Genomic DNA, 25118 nt, shown 5'->3' on the forward strand with positions numbered 1-25118 from the left:
CCTTTAACGGAATTTTAGGCAAGCTTATATATACATACACAAAACATATATCTCATTAACATCAGTGTATGGTTTATATAGAATCCAATATTCAAATATGATTGTTATAAAAATAAATATATAAATACATTATTTTCTTCGTAGTCAAGTTTATTCTTTGTAGTCAATACATTTCACAAAATTAAACATCTATACAAACACAAACATTAAACATAAAATTATTAACAAAATTGTTTGCAACTACAAATTTACTTTTCAGGCCTTTTAAAATTTAATAACCCTGACAGAAAATCGAGTGCCCATCCAACAGATTTTAATATTTTGACACAGTCGTTAGTATCTTTAATGCCAATTGCTGCCAAATCCGCCATAGTTAAAGTTGAAAATACATCCAAATCTATTATTTCTTCTTTCTCAAAAATTTCCCAATATTTTTGCATATCAACGCGTGCCAGCAATTCATAAATAGATGGATTCTTCATAGGTGACAGGCAATTCCACACCCAGTTGAAGACAGTTGACATAGTGGAGTCAGTCTCAGTAACATTTGCATCATTGAGGACAAGTTTCGGTGGCTTATGATGGCGTGCACCTCCATTATAATTGAAAGAATTTGGGGTTGTACTTGAATTATTTGAATTAATTGAACCGCTAGAGCTATGTGCAGAACTTTGGCTACTGGATACACTATAATAATTAAAAGTAGACGTAGCGCTCGGACTTAATTTGAATTTTGAGGATGGAATGGTGTCAGTTTCTTTATATGAGGATTCATTGCATTTAAAAGACCCACGTGAGGAGCTGGAAGAAATGCTTGTTGATGAGTACTTCGAACTAATTTTATTGTTATTAAGATCATTATTTGATTCTTTCAAAATTTTTTTGTCGTCAACATCAGATTTCTTTGAAATGAATCTCGGTGAAAGTTTTCTTGATTTATTTGTAGTGTCAGATAAAATATGTGCGTTTAAATTTGCCGGCTGACGTTTCATATATTTGTTCGCATTCACGTATTTTGTACCACTTGCCAATCCAGCTGGCGAAGATTTAGGCGTTTCTTTAGTGCGTTCAGCTTCTATAACATTTAGAAAAGATTGCAGCGTGTCACCACTTAAATGAAAATTGAACGCAGTATGCTCAGTAAGCGGTGTAAGCGGAGTAAGTGGTGATTTGGGATCTATTGTTTAAATTAAAATCACCATTTATAGTTAATGTTATAAATTTTTACATATTTACATACCCCGATAAGCACGACTAAAAGAATTCATTTTTCCCTCACAATAATTATTAAACAGAATTTAAGTTTAACACATTACAAGCACGTTCAAAGTACAATAATAAATAAAAACTGTTAAAGAGTACGAGTACTAACAAAAGTATTAACAAAACCAAAAATAATATGTAGAGGCGTTATGAAAAACAACCGTAATTTGCACTCACATGCAGCCGCTAAAGTAACGAGTTCTACACGTTGTATACAGGCTTTAGTAGTAGAGAAAAAGGTAATGAAATTTACTGATATATGTACATATGTATTTGTATATTAGTTTGCTGCGAATAATAAAATTTGATTTCCACTTTACCGGAAGTGATACACTGGCTTCAAAATTAATACAATTCCTTTTTGACCAAAGTTTATGGTGAATTAATAGTAAACAAAATAGAAACAGCTGATTCCCTATTGTGATTGGTAATTTCGCTGCTGATCAACTTGTTTTTTGCGTGTTTGTTTCAATATTTTTCTGCTATTTTTAGCGATTATCGAAAAATAAACGATTGTTCGAATACAATTTGCAAGAGCAAAATTAAAGGCGAAAAATCAAAATAAACAAAGCACAACCAGTAGAATTCGCTTAATTATCTACAATTTATGGTAAGAGAGTTAATGAATAATCGAAACAAAAGTTGTGCAGCTATTTACAAGCTTTGTTGTAAAATATTAAATCTATTTTACCATCTAGCAAGTAGCCAAGCGTGAAAATATTGCTATTGTTAGATAATTGCAAAAAAGTAAGAAAGTAGCACTTGCTACGCCAATCATATTCAATGTGTGCAATACGCTGCTGTGTACGTTACAAAAATATCAGAAGTTTTCGCGAATATAAGTAAAACGTGAGTATACCAAATTTCACATAATATATATTTTACGAAAATACGCTTGTTTTTTCTTGTCTTTCTGCGTTTTGCGACGTAAATATTTTGCACAGCAGTTACAATTACAGCAACAAACACAAACAAGAAAAAATCTACGGCGCCGTCTGTTATTGCAGCGAGTAACTGAGAAAAAGTGCGAAACCAGCTACTGTGTTTGTGGGTGTATCATTGCAATTACAATTAACAGTGCATAGGCGTATCACTAGAAAGCGACGAGGATGTCTGTGCGCCTACTAACCTTACGACTGGTTAAACATGGTCGCTACTTCCTACAAAGTTACTGGAAACGCGATATACACTTCAACATTTTGGAACAAAACCGCGAGAAGACGCGCCGGAGCTTACCCAACTCTTTAAGGGTATGTTATATTAGAATTGAATGCTACTAAATGTTTTCTTCATTAACATTATTTAAATATTTATTGCGTGTAGTCGGGCGCTGTTAGTGTTACTGCGTCCGCTCAACCTTTGCCGGCTAGAGGAGCGCTTCAAGGCATTACACATGCAGCTACAAGTGGCGCGTCAAAGTCGCTGCCACGTACCGGCCTCTTAAGCGTTGGCCAACATGCGCGCAAAGTTTTTATTGATAATATCTTAAATCGTGTCACAACCAATTATTCACAAGAATTGCGCACGCAAGCAACTAAAAAACTCTTCTATGGCGATTCTGCACCTTTCTTTGCACTGGTCGGCGTCAGTTTAGCATCCGGCGCTGGTGTGCTAACAAAAGAGGACGAATTGGAGGGTGTGTGTTGGGAGATACGCGAAGCCGCCGGTCGTCTACAAGCATCTTGGAATTATGATGAGATATCCGAAAGTCTTAATAGTGACTTCAGCATCGATAAATTGGACGTGGGACCAGCTATTGCAAAAGGCTGTGCTGCAGTAGTGTATTCGGCAGCATTTAAAAACGCAAGTAGTAACTCTACATCTATAGAAACGCCTATCTTAGATGCAACGCATGACGCCGAAGCAGCAGCTGCTATGGCGCGCACTACCGCAGCTGTACCACTTCAACAACAATCTTTCCATCCAGAATTGATGTCTCCAATACAGAATATGTCACGTTTTGTACACAATTTCGGCAGCTCTATGGATAATCTTAATGAATTGTATAATCAGAACTCCGCGGCTGCTGCTTTTGTCGCCGAGCGTAGTGCACGACGCACCAGTGACTTGGAAGAAGAAAATATGCAGAAATTAGACAACGATTTGATTAGTGATAGAAATGCTGGTTTCTCTGGAATTAGTAGTGGCATGCAAGGGCTCGTACGTATAAATTTGTTTAGTTTTATGCTTGATTGAAAACACTAATAAAATTCTATGTTTGCAGGAATCCATAGATGCGCCATTAGCGGGTATAAATCGCTATCCGCTCGCTTTGAAAATGATGTTCAACTATGACATACAAAGTAATGCACTCTCCATTCTGCGCGCCATGTACAAGGAGACCGTGCCGGCACGTGCACGTCGCATGAATGACGGTTCGGAAGAGTGGGAACGCTTATTACAAAATCAAACACTCACTTTGCCGCCGCATCCAAATATAGTCTGCATGTTTGGCTTCTTCTGCGATGAGGTACGCAACTTCCCCGACGGCCATATACTTTACCCAGTTGCGCAGCCGCAACGCATCAATCCACATGGTTATGGACGCAATATGTCGCTTTATTTGTTGATGAAACGCTACGACTACAGCTTGCGCGCGCTACTGGATTCACACAAACTGAGCGCCCGTACCAAACTATTGCTGTTGGCGCAATTGCTTGAAGCTACGGCGCATATTAATCGACATGGCATTGCGCATCGTGATATTAAGTCCGACAATATACTTATTGAAATGAATGATGATGATTCACCGCCGGTGTTGGTGCTCTCCGACTTCGGTTGCTGTTTGGCTGATAAAGTACATGGCTTGCAGATACCTTACACTTCCTACGATATCGACAAGGGCGGCAATGCCGCGCTGATGGCGCCTGAGATCATTAACAAACAACCCGGCCCATTTGCTGTGCTGAACTATGCAAAAGCGGACTTATGGGCTTGTGGCGCGATTGCCTATGAAATTTTCGGCCAACGCAATCCATTTTACTCATCGAGTGGCGGTTTAGCCTTGGCTAATGGCGAGCAAACTTTGTCATTGCGCAATAGTGATTATAAGGAGAATGATCTGCCACCGCTGAACGATGAATGCCCAGCGATTGTGCAGCAACTGATCTATAATATACTGAATCCGAGCCCTGCTAAGCGTGTAAGCCCGGATATCGCGGCAAACATAATGCAACTTTTTCTATGGGCGCCGTCTAAGTGGCTTAAAGCTGGTGGCATGCCCAACAGCCCGGAGGTGAGTTCATAAAAAAACACAATCGCATCTAATTACTAATTATGGTGATATTAATTTTACAGATTCTCCAATGGCTGCTTTCACTCACTACGAAAGTAATGTGTGAGGGTCGCGCTGCTGTGGATCAGCTTAGTTTTAATGAGAGCGGTCGTCGCACTTATGTGGAATATTTATTGATATGTAGTTTTTTGGCGCGTGCACGGCTACGACGCATACGTGGCGCCCTGAATTGGATACAAGATGTGGTAGTAGCCTAAGCAAGCAACTTCAATATATTAATTGTAACATAAAATTAACCACTATAACAAACTAATATTACACTTGCAAATGAACGCATCAACGGAATCTAGCACTACTGTTGCTGATAATAATGCTAATTAATCACCATCAAGTCCAAAAAGATTTTTCTATTTGTATCTTTTGTTGCTATTAAAAATTTATAAAATCTATCTATTAATCTATCTATTTAATCTATCTATCTTTATTTGTATGTTTAGTAAGGAAAAACTTTCAAGTCGCTACAGCCTTTAGCAATGAAAAAACGAATAACTTGTGATGAACGATGAATATCATATGATTTACCGTTGTTTATGTGCACTTAAATATACATATTAGAAATCACTAAAATTGTTTACATTATATTGGTAACTGGAAAATTGTACATTTTCTTAGCAGACGAAATTTGTGATTTCCCTGAAATATTTCACCTAAATGTATTTAACTGTAGATATATAAAATATCATAAAGAATAATTAAGACTTAGCAATAAAAATTTTAATCCGCGGCAGCGCTTGCAATGTTATAAATAAAGAGAAAAATACATGCGTAGTTGCAGAAAAATTACAAATTTAACTAAACTCCTTTGATTACTTTGATGAAGATTAAAATGTATGTACTCACCAGTTAAATAATATGTTGGATGAGTGCAGCGCTGCTGGTGACAAAACAACTCGTGCTTATTAAAAATTTCATTCCACGAACACTTACATATTTCATATGTCTGCAGTCGTGTCATCACGCTGAAGTGCAAACGATCCAGAATGTACGGTGACAGTTTGTAACAGGACATAAATATTTTTTGATTTTGTGTGCAACTGTTTACTATGTATGTTGTTGTTGTTATTGTAGCAACAGAAAACGTTCCAGAAATAATTTTGAAGAATACTGGCGAGTTAACATTCCCTGGTCGCTTAAAAATCCTTGTGCTTTCCGGGCCGACTTTGTTTGGTACGCTTGCCGAAATTTAACACGGTAGCGTTGGCTGATTACGCTTGCCTAAGTTTCGGCAACCTGTGAAATATTCTTGTACTTTATGAGTTTTGCAAGCACATTTTATATTGCAAGTAAATTTAAACTAATTAATATTTATACTTTGCCTTAACACATTTGTCAAAACGAACTAAAATACTAAAAATTTTATTTCAAACGAATAAACACTGCTTTATCAACTTTCCTCTCTGCAATGAAATATCCGCCAAAATTTCCCTCTCAAGTTGCACGTATGTAGTTGTCAAACAGAGAACGCAGAGAACGTATATCATTGGCAGAGAACATTGTTGTATGTTCTCTGGCTGAACATTGAATAAAAATTTTGCTCAGGACTATATATTGTTATCACAGACGTATGTATGTATGTTAACTTATTTGCTTATACTTCTTTTTACTTTTATATGCAGTCATACCTTCATATAAGTATGTATGTACGTATCATATGAAATTCGTTTTGTGAATAACTATGAAAGCATTCATAATTGATTACATTCGAATTAATATACTATTTCAAAGCAATAATGCCGAAGCCCATGCAACAAAAACATGTTCATTCCCGAACGCAAGCGCACTTTCGACAAGCAGAGTTGTCCGATTCATAAAAGCAACGACCTTCACACCCACCAGCGCGAAGGCCGTTCGTTTGTTCGTTTTGGCACAACGCTTTCGTTTAGGTATGCCAGAATGGTGTCAATTTACATACATATGTATATGTATTACTATTGGAATATATTACAGTTTTTAGGATATTATGATTGCATATGATAGATAGACATATCTATATGTATATACGTATTTAATTTATAATATTTATACTTATATTTTCAAACATAGGAAATAATAAAAAATTTTGTCTTATTTTAACATTGACTAAAAATATTGCTCTCTGAACCTGCTCTATATTTCAACGTACTGTGTGTTACGTTGAGTCGGTAGGGGCGTATGAGTTATACAGCCGATCGTCGGCATTTGTGCAGTGTTCTAAAGTACAGAAATTAGACAAATTTAAATAAAAAGGTGCATACATTTAGAATAGTAGAAACAAATATATAAATAATAATTAAAACTTAAATAGAACAGTAGTAAATTAGAAAATCGCAAAAAAAGGCCGAGTTAATTTGAAAATATAAACAAGAAAAAAACTTTAACTTAGGCTACACTGCAATTATCTTTTCCTCGATTGTGATGGGTCGACCTATAACGTTAGCCTCATTTTACGTATAACTTCGCGAAAACGACGCATAACACTCAAATAGTATTCCTTGTTGACAGCTTGGCCGTTCGGGAGGAATTCGGGAGTCCTCCATACCTCGTAATCGAAGAAAACTGTCAACATAACCTCTATTATTGGTCTGTTTTTACGTTGTTTTTCGGCTTCAACACACCACGATATTCGACTAATTGTTCTTCTACTTCCGGGTCGTATGTATAGATCCAAGCCTTGCTGCCAGTAATAATATATTTCATGATATCCTGGTAGTCGAAAACCATGGTTTCGCAGACATTAACGTGACCCTGTTTTTCATAAAAATTGAGTGAGTTTTGAACCAATCGTGCTTTCACTTGTTTCTTTTTCTTCCTTACTGGCGTAGAAACCGCTAACGCGGTTATTGCCGAGTTAATAACAGCCCGCCAGTCGTTTCTTTTTTTCACAAGGTGGCGCCAATTGCAGATTCCAAGCGAAGCCAGGTTCTTCTCCACCTGGTCCTTCCAATGGAGTGGAGGTCTCCCACTTTCTCTGCTTTCCCCGGCGTCTACTGCTTCGAATACTTTCAGAGCTAGAATGTTTTCGTCCATTCGGACGACATGACCTTGGCAGTGTACTTGCTGTTTTTTTATACGACGAATGGCTTATCGTGCGACATTTAAATTAAACAGTCCTACTATATTTTGCCCATAGTATGTATAGAGATCTACGCTCGCTGCTCCATATACATATGTATGTATACCAAAGGTAAAGTTTGGGAAATTCGAATAATCGGGAACAGCTGTCAGTTGTTTTTACAGAGTCATGCCGACAAGTCACATTATCAACTAGTTCTCACTGACTGAATTCGGATAGTGACGTCATTATTGTAAACATATAAAGTTAAAAATGCACAATCACTACCTTATTTGCTAAGAAAAACTGATAATAACAATTTGAGCACTCGACTGGTAGGGTATATAAACCCTTAGTTTTTTTTTAAATAGCTTTCAGTACGCGTTAGACAATATACGCGAAATAATCAAAGAGTGCTTCAAAAGTGAATTATTAAAAGAAAATAGCAAAATATGTCTGGTATGTTCATGTATTGAAGGGTTTTCGATTTATATGTATGTGTGATATGTGATATGTGATTTGTTAGCACTAGCAGATAATGAGCGTACCTTTCACTTTTTTCCATTAAAATTTGTAACAAATAATTTGGTTACAATGAGCACAAATCAAATACGCCGCTGTCAATACTTTCATATTGATTATTGTTGAAGTTTAATGGTGTTTATACATACATATGTATGTAGTTATGCGAGTCCAGCCGGATTTGCATAACATTACTCTCTCAGTGCTTTTGAATCTATTTTCATGCATATGCTACAATTCGACCAGCATTAGCAGCGTAAAGTGCTTAGTCAGCTTGTGATTTTTATATACAATTTGTTGTAAGTATATCCATTATTACTTTTGTTTGGGCCTCAGAGCCGTTGGTTGCGTGCGTTTCTAACGACGACCGAACGAAAAGTGTCATACGAACGGTAATTAAACGATTGTTGGTTGGGTTATACTGGCAGCCAGCCACGCTATGCGTAGACCTACTAGTCCCCTGGAATGCCAGATGGCAGTTCAGTTTAATTCAAACTGAAGCATCCATCAGCACGTCAACGATTTTTAGGAAGTTTAGGTGAGACTTGATATCTTGCATTTCATCGCAGAGTAGGTCTGACGTGGGAACGGAAATATTTTCACTCCTACTTAGCTACTTAGTCTAAGTTCTCAGCGAAACGCACTCACCGGAAACAAACATTGACGATTTTTTTACAATTTACGTGCTTTTGTATGCTTCTTTTCCGCAACTCGAACCAATAACATCACAACATGGTGGTTGGCTATCATTATTGGTCTGCACGTTAACAAGTTTAGTACAAATCAGTCAGTTGATCGTGCAAGTTAGCAAAGTTGGTTGCTTATTTCTGCTGCTTACATTCGCGCGAACTGGATGTATGTAAGTATGTAAGTATATAAACGAGGTCGGTTTTTTTTAACAATTCAGTAAAAACGCGAGTTTTAATTAAAATGACAATAAAAGTAGTAATCATTTCAAGCAGCTGTGTGTTTTTTTTCAAAAATACATGCATACATACATATGTACATAAGTATGAGTAATAATACAAAATCCCAAAAATAATAACAATTTCCTCGAAATATTCAAATAGTGAATGACTACCTTTGGGAAAGCCAGACTTCAAAGACTGCGCCAAGTGTTTCATGGGTTGGTTTTACTAAGAAACATGTATAGCAATGCAATTATGTATATACATATGTATGTGTGCCTAACCGCAATAACGTGCCAAATTATGTTATTATGTATAAATATATTTAATGCAAATAATTTATGTTGATTTCGTTTAACAGTTTTTATGACGTTTCACATAAATACGATCGTTAAGTTACCCTTCACAATTTCCAGAAACATTTGACACACAAAAGGTGCTTAATAATACTTAAAAAGTAATAATAATAATAATAAATTAATACATATATCCACGGAGCATTTTAATGGCTTAACAATAAAATTGAGTTGAGTGAGTGTGTGTTTTTAATATGAAAATATTTGACGCGCATTCACGACGTTTTAATCGAATTATATGGACAAGCCATTACAAAAAAAAAAAAAAACAAATATAAAAAAAATTATAAAAAATACAAAACAAAAGCGTCAATTTCCGCCGAAGTTAGGGGTAGTCGAAAAAGTCTTTTCGTATTTTCTGTTCGAACGATTGATTCTACATTTTACTGTCAACAGCTGATGAGATTGAAGCAAGCAGTCGAAAAAACGACCAGAACTGAACTAATCAACAGAAAGGCCTTCGTCTTCCATCAGGACAACGCTAGACTACACACATCTTTCATGACAAAACTGGGAGAGCTTGGCTGAGAAGTCTTGATCCATCCACCATATAACCCTGACCTTGCACCATCGGACTTTTATTTGTTTCGGTCAATGCAGTAATCCCTTAATGCAGTAAAGTTGGCTTCTAGAGAAGCCTGTGAAAATTACTTGTCGCAGCTTTTCGCCAAGAAACCAGAAAAGTTTTACGCCGTTAGAATAATGTCTCTAGCGGAAAGATAGTAAAAAGTGCTCAACCAAAATGGTACATATTTGGTTCATTATAGTTCATTATAAATATAAAAAAAAAGATGCAGTTTGATTAGAAATACGAAAATACTTTTTCGACTACCCAATATAGTTAGAGTAAAGTATGTTTCATCTTCCTTGCACTGAGTCCCTATGCTTTCCTTGCTCTCAACCAATCCTTATGATGCAGTTAGTGACCGAACTACCAACCTTCCGTGGTGACAACGTAGAAATCACTTTTGAAGATCCGTGTTGCGGTCGGTATGGCAACATAACCCAAATCAAAATAGAACAACTACGTGGTCACTACGTTAGCGAGGCACGTCGCTCACTAACTGAAGCATTAATATTTACGCGATTCTCTCATAAGCGTCGGCATTTCAATATAAAAGTTTTCTGTTCGTACAGGAATTCATTAACACACCGCAGAGCCAGCAATCTATTGACACAGTTATAAGTAAGCAAGCAACAAAAACAACAGCAACTTCTGCCAGTTTTTCGAAGCTAAACAGTCAGGCATTCTGTCAGTGATTTTGGAGTAAAGACAATCCTAACAATCGCTAACACACAAGGTCAACGCTTAAGCGAAGGTTAGTCAGTCAGCAGCATGCATTTGGTATTTTCGGTTTTGATTTGTGTAATATGAATTTATGTTATTACGGTTTTTTCTGCTGCAAAATTCTCAATATGTTGAAAATTCAACAGGTTTTGCCAGTCAACAAACAAACCGCGTAAACAAAAACAACAATTTACATAGTATACAAGTCTTAAATTGAAGTGTGGAGCTGTTAGAATGGGCTCAGTAAATTGTAAAGACTCAAAACCAACTGTGGAAACGGTTGAGGAAGTAGCTGCTAAGCCGCTAAATGGTGAGTAAGACAAAATTTAACTATTAGTTAGCTTCTTCTTCTTTTTTACTGGCGTAGACACCGCTTACGCGATTATAGCCGAGTTAACAATAGCGCGCCAGTCGTTTTTTTTCTTTTCGCAAGCTGATACCAATTGGAGATTCCAAGCGAAGCCAGGTCCTTCACTACCTGGTCTTTTCAACGGAGTGGAGGTCTTCCTCTTCCACTGCTTCCCCCGGCGGGTATTTCGTCAAATACTTTCAGAGCTGGAGTGTTTTCGTCCATACGTACGACATGATCTAGCCAGCGTAGTCGCTGTCTTTTAATTCGCTGAACTTTGTCAATGTCGTCGTATAACTCATACAGCTCAGCGTTCTATCAAATGCAATATTCGCCGTGACGAACGGAGCATAAATCTTTCGCAGAACCTTTCTCTCGAAAATTCGTAACGTCGACATAGGGCTCAAACAGCTCACGACTTCCGGTCCTTGATCAAGTACCCTCTGGGTAGCCAAAGAACCTCCGCTTGAAGGCGAGCTAAACATCCCCTCTATAGGTTGTGCGCCACGTAAAAAACGCCTCAATAAAAAAAGTACAAACAGCCGCGAATGAGAGACCCCCCTGTTGATGACAACCATGGCAAACGTACTAAGGATCAATAAAGCAATTTGTCAAAGTAGTGGACATGGGAGAATATTGTTTTAGTAGACAATTGCTTGTTATGGAAAAAACGAAATTTGGACCTTTTCATGTGTACCTTCATGCAGTCAAATCACTTATCAGCAATAACATACGTGCACGGCTCTATATGTACTGACATACATATGTATAAACGTATGAGATTCCCATAAAAATAATTCAAAAGTAAACTTACATATTTATATGTAGGCATATATACATATACATATGTGAATATGTCACCCGTAAACTCTGCAAACATTGTTCGACAAAACCAACAATCGGCTCAAATAGCATAAGCAGCGTCACGAGTCAATATGCCAGCCGAATTGCCGAAGACCAAGTGTATAGTAAAACACACAACAACAACAACAACCACATTTTCATTCATGAACGCAAGCACACATTCAACAAACAAAGTTGATTCATTTAAAAAGGCAGGTGTGACGAAACACGCCAATTGTGTCGCCAGTATGGAAATCAGCTCATTAGCCGGTAGCGGCGTATGAGTTACACAGACGGGTTGTCGGCAATTGTGCAGTATTCTAAAAGACAAATATGCTCAGTCACCATTATATGTTATTATTGCTACCGAAAATTGATAGCATTAATATATTATGACATTTGATAATAGCCACCATGGGAATAAAAGTGTTTTGAGATTTTTATAATATTTATTGCTTACGCTTTTTGCGAAGTTTAGGAGAGACACCTCCTTACTTACTTTCCCACACTACTCTCACTGTGTCTTACAGCTATACACATCTTGTTATTCAACACTTTCCCTAGCTTCTATTTATATGCAACTGACTTGTAACTGAAGAAAACATGCTTATAGTCTGGTCTGTCATGGGAACGATATTGTCTTTACTTCTACTTAGCTTCTTGAGTGAAGTTCTCTTTGCAAGGAACCCACCGGAAACAGACACCAACTTAGGGTTTCTTTTTTTTTTGTTTTTGTTAACCAATTTAATTTTTTTTCACTTCAGGTACTTATCAGTCTACAACCGAAGACGACATGTCGGAATACACGAGCGCCGTAGAGGTCTGCAAAGTCGATGATCTGCAGGAGAACGAAATGAAAAAGTTCAACTTCGATGCAGAGACTGAAGTGTTGGTGATAAAACAGGACGGTGAGATAACAGCGATTGGTAATAAGTGTACGCATTATGGCGCACCAATGCATACCGGTGCTTTGGGTCAGGGACGCGTACGTTGCCCTTGGCATGGCGCCGCTTTCAATACGCGCACCGGTGATATTGAAGACTTTCCGGGCTTGGACGCGTTGCCTTGTTTTAAGGTGTGCGTGGAAAATGATGGCAAAGTAAAACTTCGTGCTAAGCGCAGCGATTTGAAGAAGAACAACCGCCTCAAAAATATGGTGAAGCGTGATAAGTCTAACCAGGAATGTATAGTCGTTATTGGCGGCGGTCCAGCATCTGCCACGTGCGTGGAGACCTTGCGCCAAGAGGGCTTTAGCGGTCGCATCGTTATGTTGTGTCGCGAACCGGTTTTGCCTTATGATCGCATAAAGATCTCCAAGGCCTTGCAACTCCCCTTGAATATGTTGGAATATCGAAATGCAGACTTCTATGCAGAATACGGCATTGAGACGCTACTTGGTGTAGAGGCGACGAAGGTTGATACTGTCACGAAAACTGTGCAATGCTCTAATAACGACAAGATCAAATATGATCAACTCTTTATCGCTACCGGTTTGAGTGCCAGAAAACCGCCTGTACCGGGAGTCGATTTGAAAAACGTCTTCACATTGCGTGACTATCAAGACTCAAAGGCAATATTGGCAGCAATAACACCGGAAACAAATCTGGTTTGCGTGGGTGGAAGCTTTATTGCAATGGAAGTGGCTGCAGCGGTGGTTAATCAAGTAAAATCGGTGAGTAATTGGGAACGTATACCGTTGGTAAACTACTACCGCTGTCGAAAGGGTTATTAACAAGGACTCAGTATGCATTCAATAATCGCTCTCTTCTCTACAGGTCACTGTGATATTTACTGGTGATTATCCATTTGCCTTATTCGGCGATGCCGTCGGAAAACTTTTCTACGATCTGTATCGTGAAAAAGGTATTATAATGAAAAATCAAAGCAAACTGTCCGAGTTATACGGTAATGCCGAAGGTTTTGTCAATCAAGTTGGAGTAAAGAACGGTGACAAAATTGATTGCGATGTCGTCGTTTTGGGTACTGGTTCGATTTATAATACTGGTTTCTTGGAAAACTCCGGTATTCACGTAAATCGCGATGGTTCCATTAACACCGATATGCATCTGATGACAAACGTGATCGATGTCTATGCCGGCGGTGACATTGCCAATGCACCAGTTTTAGCGAATGCAAATCAACGCGATAGCGTTAGTCACATACAATTGGCACAATATCATGGACGTGTGGCGGCACGCAATATGACCGGCACCATTGAGGATCTGCGCACAGTGCCATTCTTCTTTACGATGCTTTTCGGTCAGGGTATACGATATGCTGGACATGGTTCATATACCGACGTGCTGATCAAAGGTGATTTGGAGAACTTCAAGTTCGTTGTTTACTATCTTGATAACTATGACAATGTGGTGGCAGTTATGTCAATTGGTCACGATCCGGTAGTAGCGCAATTCGCCGAACTGCTTAGCCAGGGCAAGCGTTTGCATCGCTCACATATCGATAATGGTGAGGATCACTTGAAGTGGACGCATAAGTTGGAAGAGAAAAAGTCGCGGTAACGCAGTAAATGTTGAACGTTTTCGGCGTGGGTTTTGTTAGAAACTAAGAAACATACGGGTAATAATACATAAAAAAATAAATAAATAGAAATGAAGTTTTACAAAAAAAAAAATAAATAAAGAAAATTAAACAGATATTAATACTCCCAGCTTCATATTTAATACTCAATAGATTGGAAATGATAAACTTGAAATAAATAATAATAGTGAAAATATCCTTGTATTTACGTGGAGATTCCTTAGCTATGTAATATTTTAAGTAAAAGTATCGAATTTAGACGAAATCGAAAAATCTATATAGAAAGATATATGTATATTGGTTAATTTTTTATTAATTTGGTTCTCCCTGTATAGCGTATCGTTAATACTTTTGTCCCACAGTAACATATCGTTTTTACGAAAATTAATTTAAAAATTAGGGCAGTAAATACCTACTTCAAAAAACATATTAATTTAATATTTAATAATATAAAATTAAAATATTCGTAACATTAATACATTTTTAGTACAACATCAGGTCTAAATTTTTCCCACATATAAATCCCGAAACACTGACAACACTTGCTGTCAAAAATTATCTAAATTCACAACTAAACAAACACAACGAATTTGAATTTATTTTTTTGCTGTTGATCAAACGTTCAATATTTTCCTATTATCCGCGTACGATTTTTCTAATTTTATCACTAGCAGTTAGTCTATCAGGAAAGTAGGTAAATGTGACACTGAGAAAACCTGTCAGCAAATTGGCACATCAAGGAACACACTTGTTGGTGCTCTCCGATTTCGATGGCTGTTTGGTTGATAAAGAACATGGCTTACAGATATCTTGCACCTCCTACGGTGGTGCTTGGAATTATTAACCAAGAACAGGTCTAATTTGCGATCCTGATGCGATTGCCTATAAAATTTAATGGCAAGCAAACTTTATCATGATTGTAAGGAGAACGAACTGTCACTGCTGAGTGCTGAATGTCCAACCATTGTGCAGTAACTGATCTATAACATCTCGAACCAGAGCCCTGCTAAGTATATAAGCCTAGATATCGCCGCAAACAGAATGTAACCTTTACTATGGACGCTACATTAGTGGTGGCAGTATATCCAACAGCCTGGAGGTAAGTTCAAAAAACCACCAATCGCCTATTAATTACTAATTATGCTGATAATAATTTTATAGATTCTCCAATAGCTCACCACAAAATAATGTCTAAGGGTCGCGCTGCTGTGGATCAGCACCATCAAGTCCAAAAGAATTTTACTTAACTATTTGTATTTAATTATAGATAAATAAAATATTATAAACAATAATTAAGACTTAGCAATAAATGCTCGTAATCCGTGACAGCGTTTGCATGTGTATAAAAAAAAGAAAAATACATCGGTATTTGCAGAAAAATTACAAATTTAACTTCTTTGATTACTTTGATGAAGATTAAAATTTATGTACTCACCAGTTAAATAATATGTAGTGCTGCTGGCGACAAAACAACTCGTGCTTATTAACAATTTCATTCCACGAACACATAGTTCATATCTCCGCAGTTGCGTCAATACACTGAAGTCCGAACGATTCATAAATCAACTACTGAATGTATGAAGTACACATGTACTTGCTTAAAATATATGTATGTATGTTGTTCCGCTTCCCTGAAATAATTTTGTAGACCGCTGCTGCTTGGGTGCTCAAAAATTCTTGTGCGTTCCGGTTACGTACGCTCGACTGCTGTGGTAGCGTTCGTTGGTAAAATATTCTTATACTTTTCTGGAGTTTTGCAAGCATATGTATTTTATATTGTAAGTAAATTGAAACTAATATAAAACACATTTTGCTTTTACACATTTGTCAAAACGAAATAAAATAGTAAAAATTTTATCTCAAATGAATAAACACTGCTTTATCAACTTTCCTTACAGCAATAAAATATCCGGTCGAATTTCCCTCTGAAATCTGCACGTAGCTGTCAATTCTCAACGCTTACTATCAAATTTGCAACCCTGTTACCGCCAATAATCAGCTGTTTGTAATTGCATTTCAAAGTGCAATCAATCACAAAAATATACGAAGAAGACAATATCTCTTAAAATAATAAAAATTTACAATTTCGAAATTATTTATTGTGCAATCACATTTCAATTTTTCTTTCATTAGTGCTAAACAGTGCTTTAATCGCAACCTAGTTAAGTGATCCTTAAAGATTTGTCAGTACAGTTTTATCAGCAAACGTGACCGAGTTAGCATATACATAAATATGTGCGTATGTACTGCAAAAAAAAATACTTGAAATAAAACGCTAACACATTAATAGAACTATAATTACATACATACATACATATGAGTGTACCAGCGGCAAACAAAACTTGTGTAAAAAATGTTTCGCTTATCACCAGACGTTTATACATTGATATACAAATTTAAGCATCTATTATTCACTAAGCAATTGGCTGATTGCCGATTTGAAATAGCTTTCACGACATCAGTTAAAAAGTGACGGTAGGAAGTGAGAGTAAAAACTGTGCTACTATATTCACCGGCTGACACTGTTTTACGAAATTTTCGAAAATGTAAGTAAAATTAAATATTCATATGTAAATATATTGTTTTCCTTTTCTTCCCATTTTGCTCATTTGTCGGAACCGCCGATATCGGACCAATATAGCATATAGCTGCCTTACAAACTGAACTATCAAAATCAAGTTTTTGTATAGAAAACTTTTTTATTTAACAAGTAATCTTAACGATATTTGAACTGATAATCTTATTGTCAAAATCAACGGCATAATCTCCGAACAAATTGTTCAGATCGGACTACATATAAATCGACCGTTCAAAATTAGAATAAATATCATTTTTTATCTATTTTTTCTATAAAAAGATGCACCTGTGAAGGGTATTGCAGCTTTGATGCAGCTGAAGATAAGGTTTTTTCTTGTTTTTCTTTTATTTTTTTGTTATTAATAATGGGGTTTTACCTGAATACTTAAGCATTTGTATATGAATATTATATATACATATATTTGTTTATATCAGTTTACTAATGCCTCTTTTAATACAATCGCAAACAAAACTTAAATGCTACTGGGCCTCCTCGCATGTACATACATACATATGTATGTAATATTTTGGTTCTCGTGTCAACAATCAACGGCACTTTTGCTCTCAACAGCGTTGACCAAAATAAAAGATATTTTCTGTTTGTACTTTTTTAATAAGAACAAAAATATCATATGCTTTGCTGTACTTCTCCTTCAACTTAAAATTTCTAATTTTAATTTCTATTAAAAGTTATCAACAAAAAAATCGAAGAACTAGTAAAAAATAAAGTGCTCAATCAATTTGCCTAACACTATTCATACTTGTACATACTTATGCTCAATCGCTCCATTAGTATCGTCGGTACGTTCAAGTCGGAGCAACATTAGTATAAATCAGTCTGTTGATCGTGTAAGTTAGCAAAGTTTATTGCTTATTTCTGCTACTTACATTCACGCGAGCTGGATGTAAGTACCTCTGTATGTAAAAAAAAATTTGTATATACTTATGTATGTATGCTCGACAAACAAATTTTTACGAGAGCTCGTTATTTATTAAACAAAAACCAAAACTTTAATTAAAACGGCAATAAAAGTAGTAATAATTTCAAGCAACTGTGTGTGTAACGAAGTAATAAACCAAATAACAATCACAGAGGTATTTTGTGAAAAAGATTTACATACATATGTACGAGTATATGGTGCATATCACACATTAACTAAAAAAGAGTCACAACTCGAAAAGTGACAACTGTTCATTAGGTGCAAAAAATAGTTCATGTAAAAATTATTAAAATTTTAGAGTCAAATTGTTGTTCACAATGTTCTATAGAATATCTACTTTAAAGACCTCTTACTCAAATGTGATTGATCTTGAAGTTTAACAAAGAAATTAAGAGACATTTTTAACAGTGATAATCACAAATATTTCATCGGAAGTGACACATTTCAAATAATACAGCTGACTAAACTTACTTTCTTGCTTTTCCGGTAAAAAGACACAACTTTGCAGAATACAGCAGAAAATTGTCAATTTATTTCAGCAATAGTATATAAAAATAGTATTATCAACGAAAGTGCACAAGCGAGGCAAACGATGCAATTAACACAAAAGTAGATCTAACGGTGATTTTCAAGTTATGTAAGATAGTGATAACGATGAAATTTCTTGAGTACGTAGATTAGTGTATTACGAATTGATATACAATATTTCAAAGAATGAATTTCGAAAATGTTTGAGTTGTGACTCTTTTGCTGTTAGTTTGCGATATGTAGATATGTGTGTGTAATAATAAACAATGGCAATAATAATAAAAAGTGAATGACAGCCTTTAGGAGAAACCTGTTCGCAACTACTGCGTCGCGTGTTTCATGTGTTGGATTTAATAAGAAATATGTATAGAATACATACATATACTTACTATATATACATACATACATATGTGCGCCTAACCGCAATGTCATGCCCAATGATGTTATTATATATTTAATGTAAATAATTTATGAAGATTCTGTAAAATAATTTCTATGATGTTTCACATAAATAAGTACGTTAAATTGCCCTTCACAATTTTTGAAAACATTACACAGACATAAAGTGCTTAATAAAACTCAAAAAAGTACTAAAAAATGTTTACTTCGGTTTCACCCACCTGCTATCTGGAATGCTAATCACAAATAACAAAGTTTCCATACAAGAACTTTATTTTGATCGTTCAGTTTGTATGACAGCTTCATGATATAGTCATCCGATCAGGAAAATATCTTCAGATATTGTAGAATATCTGCTACTATATCAAAATTCGTAAAGAAAGAACTTGATTCCGACCGTTCTGTTTGTGTGGCAGCTACACATATAATATAGTGGTCCGATATTGACGATTCCAACAAATGAGCAGCTACTTGTGGAGAAAAAGACGTATGCAAAATTTCAGACCCATATCTCAGAAATAGGGCGACTAGTTCGCGTATCTAAAGACAGACAGATGGACAAGAATCAATCGACTCATATGTATATGTACATACATACATATATGTATATGTATAATACATAAATATTATAGGACATCCGACTTTTCTCTCTGGGTATTACCAACTTCGCAGAAAGCTTAATATACCCTGTTCGATGTATAAATATTGTATTTGTAGGGATTGAAGTATGTTTTATCTTTTTTGCAATAATTTACTCTGTTCTCCTTTCTCTTTATGTTCTCAACTCAACGCAAACCCTTAACATCTGCGGGCTTCTCTCATACGCATGGCAGGAATTCATTAGCACGCCACTGTGTCAGCATTCTATCGACACAATTATTAGTGCAGCAACAAAAACAACAGAAACTTCTGACAATCTTTAGAAGTCAGCTAAACAATCACTACAACATAAGGTCAACGTCTAACCGAAGGTTGGTCAGTCAACAGCATACATTTGGTATTTTCGGTTTTGATTTGTGTAATATTTCTTTTATTACGATTTTTCTTTTGCATAATTCTTAACATGTTGAACATTCAACAGGTTTTGCCAGTCAACAAACAAAACGCGTGAACAACAACAAATACATACGTTGTATACAAATCTTAAATCAACAAGTGGAACATCAACAGCTGTTAGAATGGGCTCAGCAAATTGTAAAGAATATTCAACCACAACTTCGAAAGGGATTCAGGATGCAGCTGCTAAACCGCAGGACGGTGAGTAAAAGAAAATTTGACTATTAGTTACCTGGGTGTGGTTAAAATGACTAATTACGTGCAAGTTTAAAGAGTTATTATACATATGTGGTGTATGAAGCGAAAATTATGAGTTTCAAAACGAAAACGTGTTGACCGGTCGATGTCGCTGCATTAGGACTTTATTTAAGAGAAGAGTAAGATATGGGATATCAAATAATTAAACCCTGTGGAAACAGGGATATCAAATAGTTTCGATTAAATATTTGTCACTAGCAAGAAAGTATTTCCAATACGTCCATTTTGCACTCGGTGTCGTAATAGTGAAAATTCTAACGTACAACACACCCCTAAACTTAAAACTAAATTTTCCTTTATTGCGGCAATCTCGCTCAATCTTCTCAAAACAAAAAATAATAATAAAAAAATAATGAATCATAATACTCAATAAATAATTTGTCAACACAATAAGAACATTTTCATAATTTGCTATATGCGTGTCAATTAAATCGAAATAGTGCGTGTTTGTGAGTACAAAACCCCCCAAAAAAAATATCGTAAAAACTTCTGAAAGCACACGAAAACAGTAAGGACATTAAGCGGTAAGGTCCGTTTATTTTTTTTTATGTACCGAAAATATGTATATGTGTGTGTATACTTATTACAACGAAAAATTGAGATTGCGTGCCGATAATAGTGCGTAAATAAATATCAGTTTAAGACAATTAATGTGGACTAATTAAGTAAACAATAATGGTCAACACGCTCCTTTCACATTTTGTGACTTCAAGAAGCAAAAGTATTTAGTTTACGATCCAAAGTGGCAAACCTAATGCACAGGAAAACTATAAACAAACCGAAAATTGCTAAAGAAATTGATGACCGCTGTCAACTTTCTTTCTCCAGTCATTCCGGTAACGGCATTATTCTAATGTCAGTCTGTTGTGAATGTCGCTTGTACGCATTTGCAGTTAAAATAAAAATTGGCAAGTTATTACAAAGGCAAGTGAGGCTCACGCTTCTAAAGCGTTTCGAAGTAAAAAGTGAAAGAAATCTTAAAATAAACTGACAGTAATATTGTCTGAGAAATACTGGTGTTATTCTGAGAAAAGTGTGATAAGCTCGGGTTTTTAGTATAATATATGTATATTTTCTTATATAGCCACTCCTGGTGTATTTCCCGATTTATTCATTGAAGTTTAATTTGCATAAAGGAAGTGATAGAGTTAGATAGTATTTAAAGTTGTGTTACATGTTGTATAGTATATGGGAAGTATACGTGATTGTTGCCCGTTTTGTTATAGTGACTGGATAACCTCAAAAATCAATTTGGTCGGGCAGTTTCTGAGATATAGAATTTTTACCTAAAGGTGCGCTGTGCCACGTCCATTGTCCAATTTTTACACCTGCTCTTATAAAGCTACCTCCCTACCATCTTAATTGTGAAGTTTAATGCTTGTGGCGTATTTATTCAGTGAGTTATCGCATTTTCAGTAGTTTTCAACATAACCATTGTAAGAAGAGTTACATACGGACTAAAGAAGGTACAAACATAAATATATACATATATGTATGTATGCAAGTGTAGCTACTCGTAATAAAAGCGTTATAAAAACAAACACAAAAACGCAAAGAATCGAAGAATAGAAACGCTTAACATATCACGATAAAACAATTGTCGAATTGCCTAATGTTGGCTCTGCTTTATCGCTAACAAGTACGCGTAATTAATTTTTAATTTTAGCCTTTTTGGTTTTGTGTTTCGTTTCGTCCAAGGTTACACAAACGTGAATAGCGGCCGCGGAATGGAAATCGAAATTAGCCGGTTGGCAGGTGTTACGATCAGCCGGTAGGGGCGTATGAGTTATACAACCGGTCGTCGGCATTTGTGCAGTGTTGCAAAATGTAGAAATTAAACAAAATTAAATTAAAATGTGCATAAATTTGAAATAGTAAACAAAAAATAAATATATAAATATTAATTAGAACTTAAATAGTATATACAATAGAAAATAAATGTTGAAAATCGCTGAGAAAATATGGAAACATCTACATACTTATTCCAGGGTTTTCGATTTATATGTGTGCTATGTATACGAGTATGTGTCTGATTTGTGCAATTTGTAAACATTAGCCGATAATTAGCGTTTCTTTCACGTGTTTCCATTAAAATTTGTAGCAAATAATTTGGTTACAATGAGCGCCGCTGCTGATTTGCAAAACATTACTCTTTTAGTGCTTTGAACTTATATATGTACATATACTTATGTTTTTATTCATGTATGTACATAAGTATATGTTATGTTGCGATTCGGTCGGTGTTAGGTGTGATTTTAATATGAAATTTGTTGTATATGCATTATTTTTTGTTTGGCAATCATAGCTGTGTTCGTTAGCTAAATAATCCAAAGAACTAATTGGAGTAGTTTCATACGAAAGGTAGTTGCTCGAACCGATATAAGTACATACATGGGTTAGTTTATACTGGTTGGCTATCACGGTATCCATAGACCTACTAGTCCTTACATAGTACATATGCAGTTGCTTTCCTTCCTTTTTGATGGTACTTACTCTCCTACACTACAAGCACTGTGTCTTACAGCTCTACACATATTGTTATTCAACCTCTGCTAGGGCATCTATTTATATGCGAATCCCTACCATCCGAATGGGCGACTAGGTATCTGCTAAAACAACAACATGTCATTTTTTTATTTATTTTTTTACTTTTTTTTACTTTTTTTTTAACTTATTTCACTTCAGGCACTTATCAGTCTACAACCCAAGACAACATGTCGGAATACACGAGCGCTGTGGAGGTCTGCAACATCGAAGATCTGAAGGATAATGAAATGAAAGCGTTCAACTTCGATGCAGACACTAAAGTGTTGGTGGTAAAGCAGGACGGTGAGATAACAGCGGTTGGTAATAAGTGTCCGCATTATGGCGCACCACTGCATACCGGCGCTTTGGGTCATGGACGCGTACGTTGCCCTTGGCATGGTGCCACTTTCAATACGCGCACCGGCGATATTGAAGACTTTCCGGGCTTGGACGCGTTGCCCTGTTTTATGGTGCGCGTGGAAAATGATGGCAAAATAAAACTGCGTGCTAAGCGCACCGACTTGGAGAAGAACAAGCGCCTCAAGGATATGGTGAAGCGTGATAAGTCTAACCAGCAATGCGTCGTCGTTATTGGTGGTGGTCCAGCAGGTGCCACGTGCGTGGAGGCCTTGCGCCAAGAGGGCTTTAGCGGACGCATCGTTATGTTGTGTCGTGAACCGTATTTGCCTTATGATCGCATAAAGCTCTCCAAAGGCCTAGGAATACCCATTAATTCGTTGGAATATCGCACTGCGGACTTCTATGCACAATACGGCATTGAGACGCTAATTGGTGTAGAGGCGACTAAGGTTGATACCGTGGCTAAAACTGTGCAATGCTCCAATAACGACTCGATCAAATATGATCAACTCTTTATCGCTACCGGTTTGACTCCCAGAAAACCGCATGTACCGGGAGTCGATTTGAAAAACGTCTTCACTTTGCGTGACTATGATGACTCCAAAGCAATATTGGCAGCAGTAACACCGGAGACAAATGTGGTCTGCGTGGGTGGAAGCTTTATTGCAATGGAAGTGGCTGCAGCGCTGGTCAACAAAGCAAAATCGGTGAGTAATTAGGATCGTATACCGTTGGTTAACTACTAGAGCAGTCAAAAGTTCTTTATCAATATGTGTGGAGAATTTTATCATGCGCTTTTTATTATAAAATTAATTACCGCTCTCTTCTCTACAGGTCACTGTGATATTTACTAGTGATTATCCATTTGCCTTATTCGGCGATGCCGTCGGAAAACTTTTCTACGATCTGTATCGTGAAAAAGGTATCATTATGAAAAATCAAAGTCAACTCTCCGAGTTATACGGTAATGCCGAAGGTTTTGTCAACCAAGTAGAACTAAATAACGGTAACAAATTCGATTGCGATGTCGTCGTTCTGGGCACTGGTTCGGTTTATAATACTGGTTTCTTGGAAAACTCCGGTATTCACGTTAATCGCAATGGTTCCATCAACACCGATATGCATCTGATGACCAACGTGATTGATGTCTATGCCGGCGGTGACATTGCCAATGCACCAGTTTTTGCGAATGCGAATCAACGCGAAAGCGTTAGTCACATACAATTGGCACAATATCATGGACGTGTGGCGGGACTCAATATGGCCGGCAATATTCAGGATCTACGCGCAGTGCCTTTCTTCTTTTCACTTATTTTCGGTAAGGGAATACGTTATGCTGGTCATGGTCACTTTTCCGACGTGCTGATTAAGGGTGATTTGGAGAACTTCAAGTTCGTTGCTTACTATCTTGATAACTATGGCAATGTGGTGGCAGTTCTGACAATTGGTCACGATCCGGTAGCGGCGCAATTCGCCGAGCTGCTTAGCCAGGGCAAGCGTTTGCATCGCTCACATATCGAGAACGGTGAGAATCACTTGAACTGGACGCATTGGTTGGATGAGAAAAAGTCGCGGACACCCTGTGAATGCTGAAGGACGTTTGCTGCGCGGTTTTTATAAGAAATAGAAACATACGTTATTATAAAAATGAAGTATTACAAACAAAAAATAAATATAATTGAAGAATCATTAATAATTAAATGTAGACACGAAAAACACTCCCAGCTTTATACACATACATATATACATATTTATATACTATTTTGCTCAGGATATTGGAAATAATAAACTTGAAATAAATAATAATAGTGAAAATATCGTTGTATTTGGGTAGAGACCCTTGAGCTATGTACATACATATGTACATATGTATACAATCACTGTTGAGTTAAATAAGACGACCTATCGGTTAAACTCTCAAACATTAGATTATAATCGTCAGAGGTGGCAGAGAAGAAGACTCTGAAATAATTTGGAGAATGTCTAATGCTGCTACAGGCACAAAAGCCACAGATAACCACTTGATGATGGTATAGAAAGTTGTGCAAATAAACGTATCAGGAGATGTATGTATGTATGT

At 36.5% G+C, this 25118-nt stretch overlaps 3 protein-coding genes across 13 annotated transcripts; 2 read left to right on the top strand and 1 right to left on the bottom strand.

Annotated features, from left to right (window-relative positions):
- Positions 1–131: 131 nt before the first annotated feature.
- LOC105232017 (uncharacterized) lies at positions 132–1409 on the bottom strand. The gene is made up of 2 exons (XM_011213576.4): positions 1241–1409; positions 132–1177 (listed from the first exon to the last, which is right to left on the bottom strand). The coding sequence occupies exons 1-2, from the start codon at positions 1266–1268 to the stop codon at positions 249–251; spliced, it is 957 nt and encodes a 318-aa protein (XP_011211878.2). The 5' UTR covers positions 1269–1409; the 3' UTR covers positions 132–248.
- A 30-nt stretch (positions 1410–1439) lies between these two features.
- Positions 1440–4950, top strand: LOC105232018 (serine/threonine-protein kinase Pink1, mitochondrial). 2 transcript variants are annotated; one of them, XM_011213578.4, is made up of 7 exons: positions 1440–1502; positions 1590–1873; positions 1962–2112; positions 2208–2513; positions 2587–3423; positions 3488–4498; positions 4561–4950. In XM_011213578.4, exons 4-7 carry the CDS (start codon positions 2373–2375, stop codon positions 4753–4755), a joined length of 2184 nt encoding a protein of 727 aa, XP_011211880.2. In that variant the 5' UTR covers positions 1440–1502; positions 1590–1873; positions 1962–2112; positions 2208–2372; the 3' UTR covers positions 4756–4950. The 2 variants fall into 2 exon arrangements, with proteins under 2 accessions (XP_011211880.2, XP_011211879.2); XM_011213577.4 differs by lacking the exon at positions 1440–1502 and having other exon boundaries at positions 1575–1873; positions 2211–2513.
- Positions 4951–7933: 2983 nt separating this feature from the next.
- LOC105232223 (apoptosis-inducing factor 3) lies at positions 7934–24853 on the top strand. Of its 10 annotated transcripts, XR_007422699.1 has the most exons (6): positions 8439–8978; positions 10513–10694; positions 10810–10973; positions 12620–13527; positions 13631–15492; positions 15555–16635. XR_007422699.1 is itself a non-coding variant. In XM_049455888.1 (5 exons), coding segments are annotated over exons 1-5 (1983 nt in total). In that variant the 5' UTR covers positions 16417–16937; the 3' UTR covers positions 24632–24853. The 10 variants fall into 10 exon arrangements, 8 of the variants coding, with proteins under 8 accessions (XP_049311851.1, XP_049311845.1, XP_049311846.1 ...); XM_049455888.1 differs by lacking the exons at positions 8439–8978; positions 10513–10694; positions 10810–10973; positions 12620–13527; positions 13631–15492 and adding exons at positions 19672–19809; positions 19920–20095; positions 22838–23745; positions 23873–24853 and having other exon boundaries at positions 16417–16939; XM_049455889.1 differs by lacking the exons at positions 8439–8978; positions 10513–10694; positions 10810–10973; ... (1 more) ...; positions 13631–15492; positions 15555–16635 and adding exons at positions 17726–17875; positions 19672–19809; positions 19920–20095; positions 22838–23745; positions 23873–24853.
- The last annotated feature ends 265 nt before the right edge of the window (positions 24854–25118 follow it).

Source organism: Bactrocera dorsalis, chromosome 4 (assembly GCF_023373825.1).
Source record: "Bactrocera dorsalis isolate Fly_Bdor chromosome 4, ASM2337382v1, whole genome shotgun sequence".
NCBI classification, from domain to species: Eukaryota; Metazoa; Arthropoda; class Insecta; order Diptera; family Tephritidae; genus Bactrocera; species Bactrocera dorsalis.

Excerpts from the sequence above, each read along its gene's own strand:
- LOC105232017 (XM_011213576.4), bottom strand. The coding sequence starts at position 1,268 with ATGAATTCTTTTAGTCGTGCTTATCGGG. Across the intron at positions 1,178-1,240 it reads TTTTAGTCGTGCTTATCGGG|ATCCCAAATCACCACTTACT; the intron begins GTATGTAAATAT and ends TTTAAACAATAG.
- LOC105232018 (XM_011213578.4), top strand. The coding sequence starts at position 2,373 with ATGTCTGTGCGCCTACTAACCTTACGACTGGTTAAACATGGTCGCTAC. Across the intron at positions 2,514-2,586 it reads GCTTACCCAACTCTTTAAGG|TCGGGCGCTGTTAGTGTTAC; the intron begins GTATGTTATATT and ends TATTGCGTGTAG. Across the intron at positions 3,424-3,487 it reads GTAGTGGCATGCAAGGGCTC|GAATCCATAGATGCGCCATT; the intron begins GTACGTATAAAT and ends CTATGTTTGCAG.
- LOC105232223 (XM_049455887.1), top strand. Across the intron at positions 19,810-19,919 it reads AGGTCAACGTCTAACCGAAG|GTTTTGCCAGTCAACAAACA; the intron begins GTTGGTCAGTCA and ends AACATTCAACAG. Across the intron at positions 20,096-22,837 it reads AGCTGCTAAACCGCAGGACG|GCACTTATCAGTCTACAACC; the intron begins GTGAGTAAAAGA and ends ATTTCACTTCAG.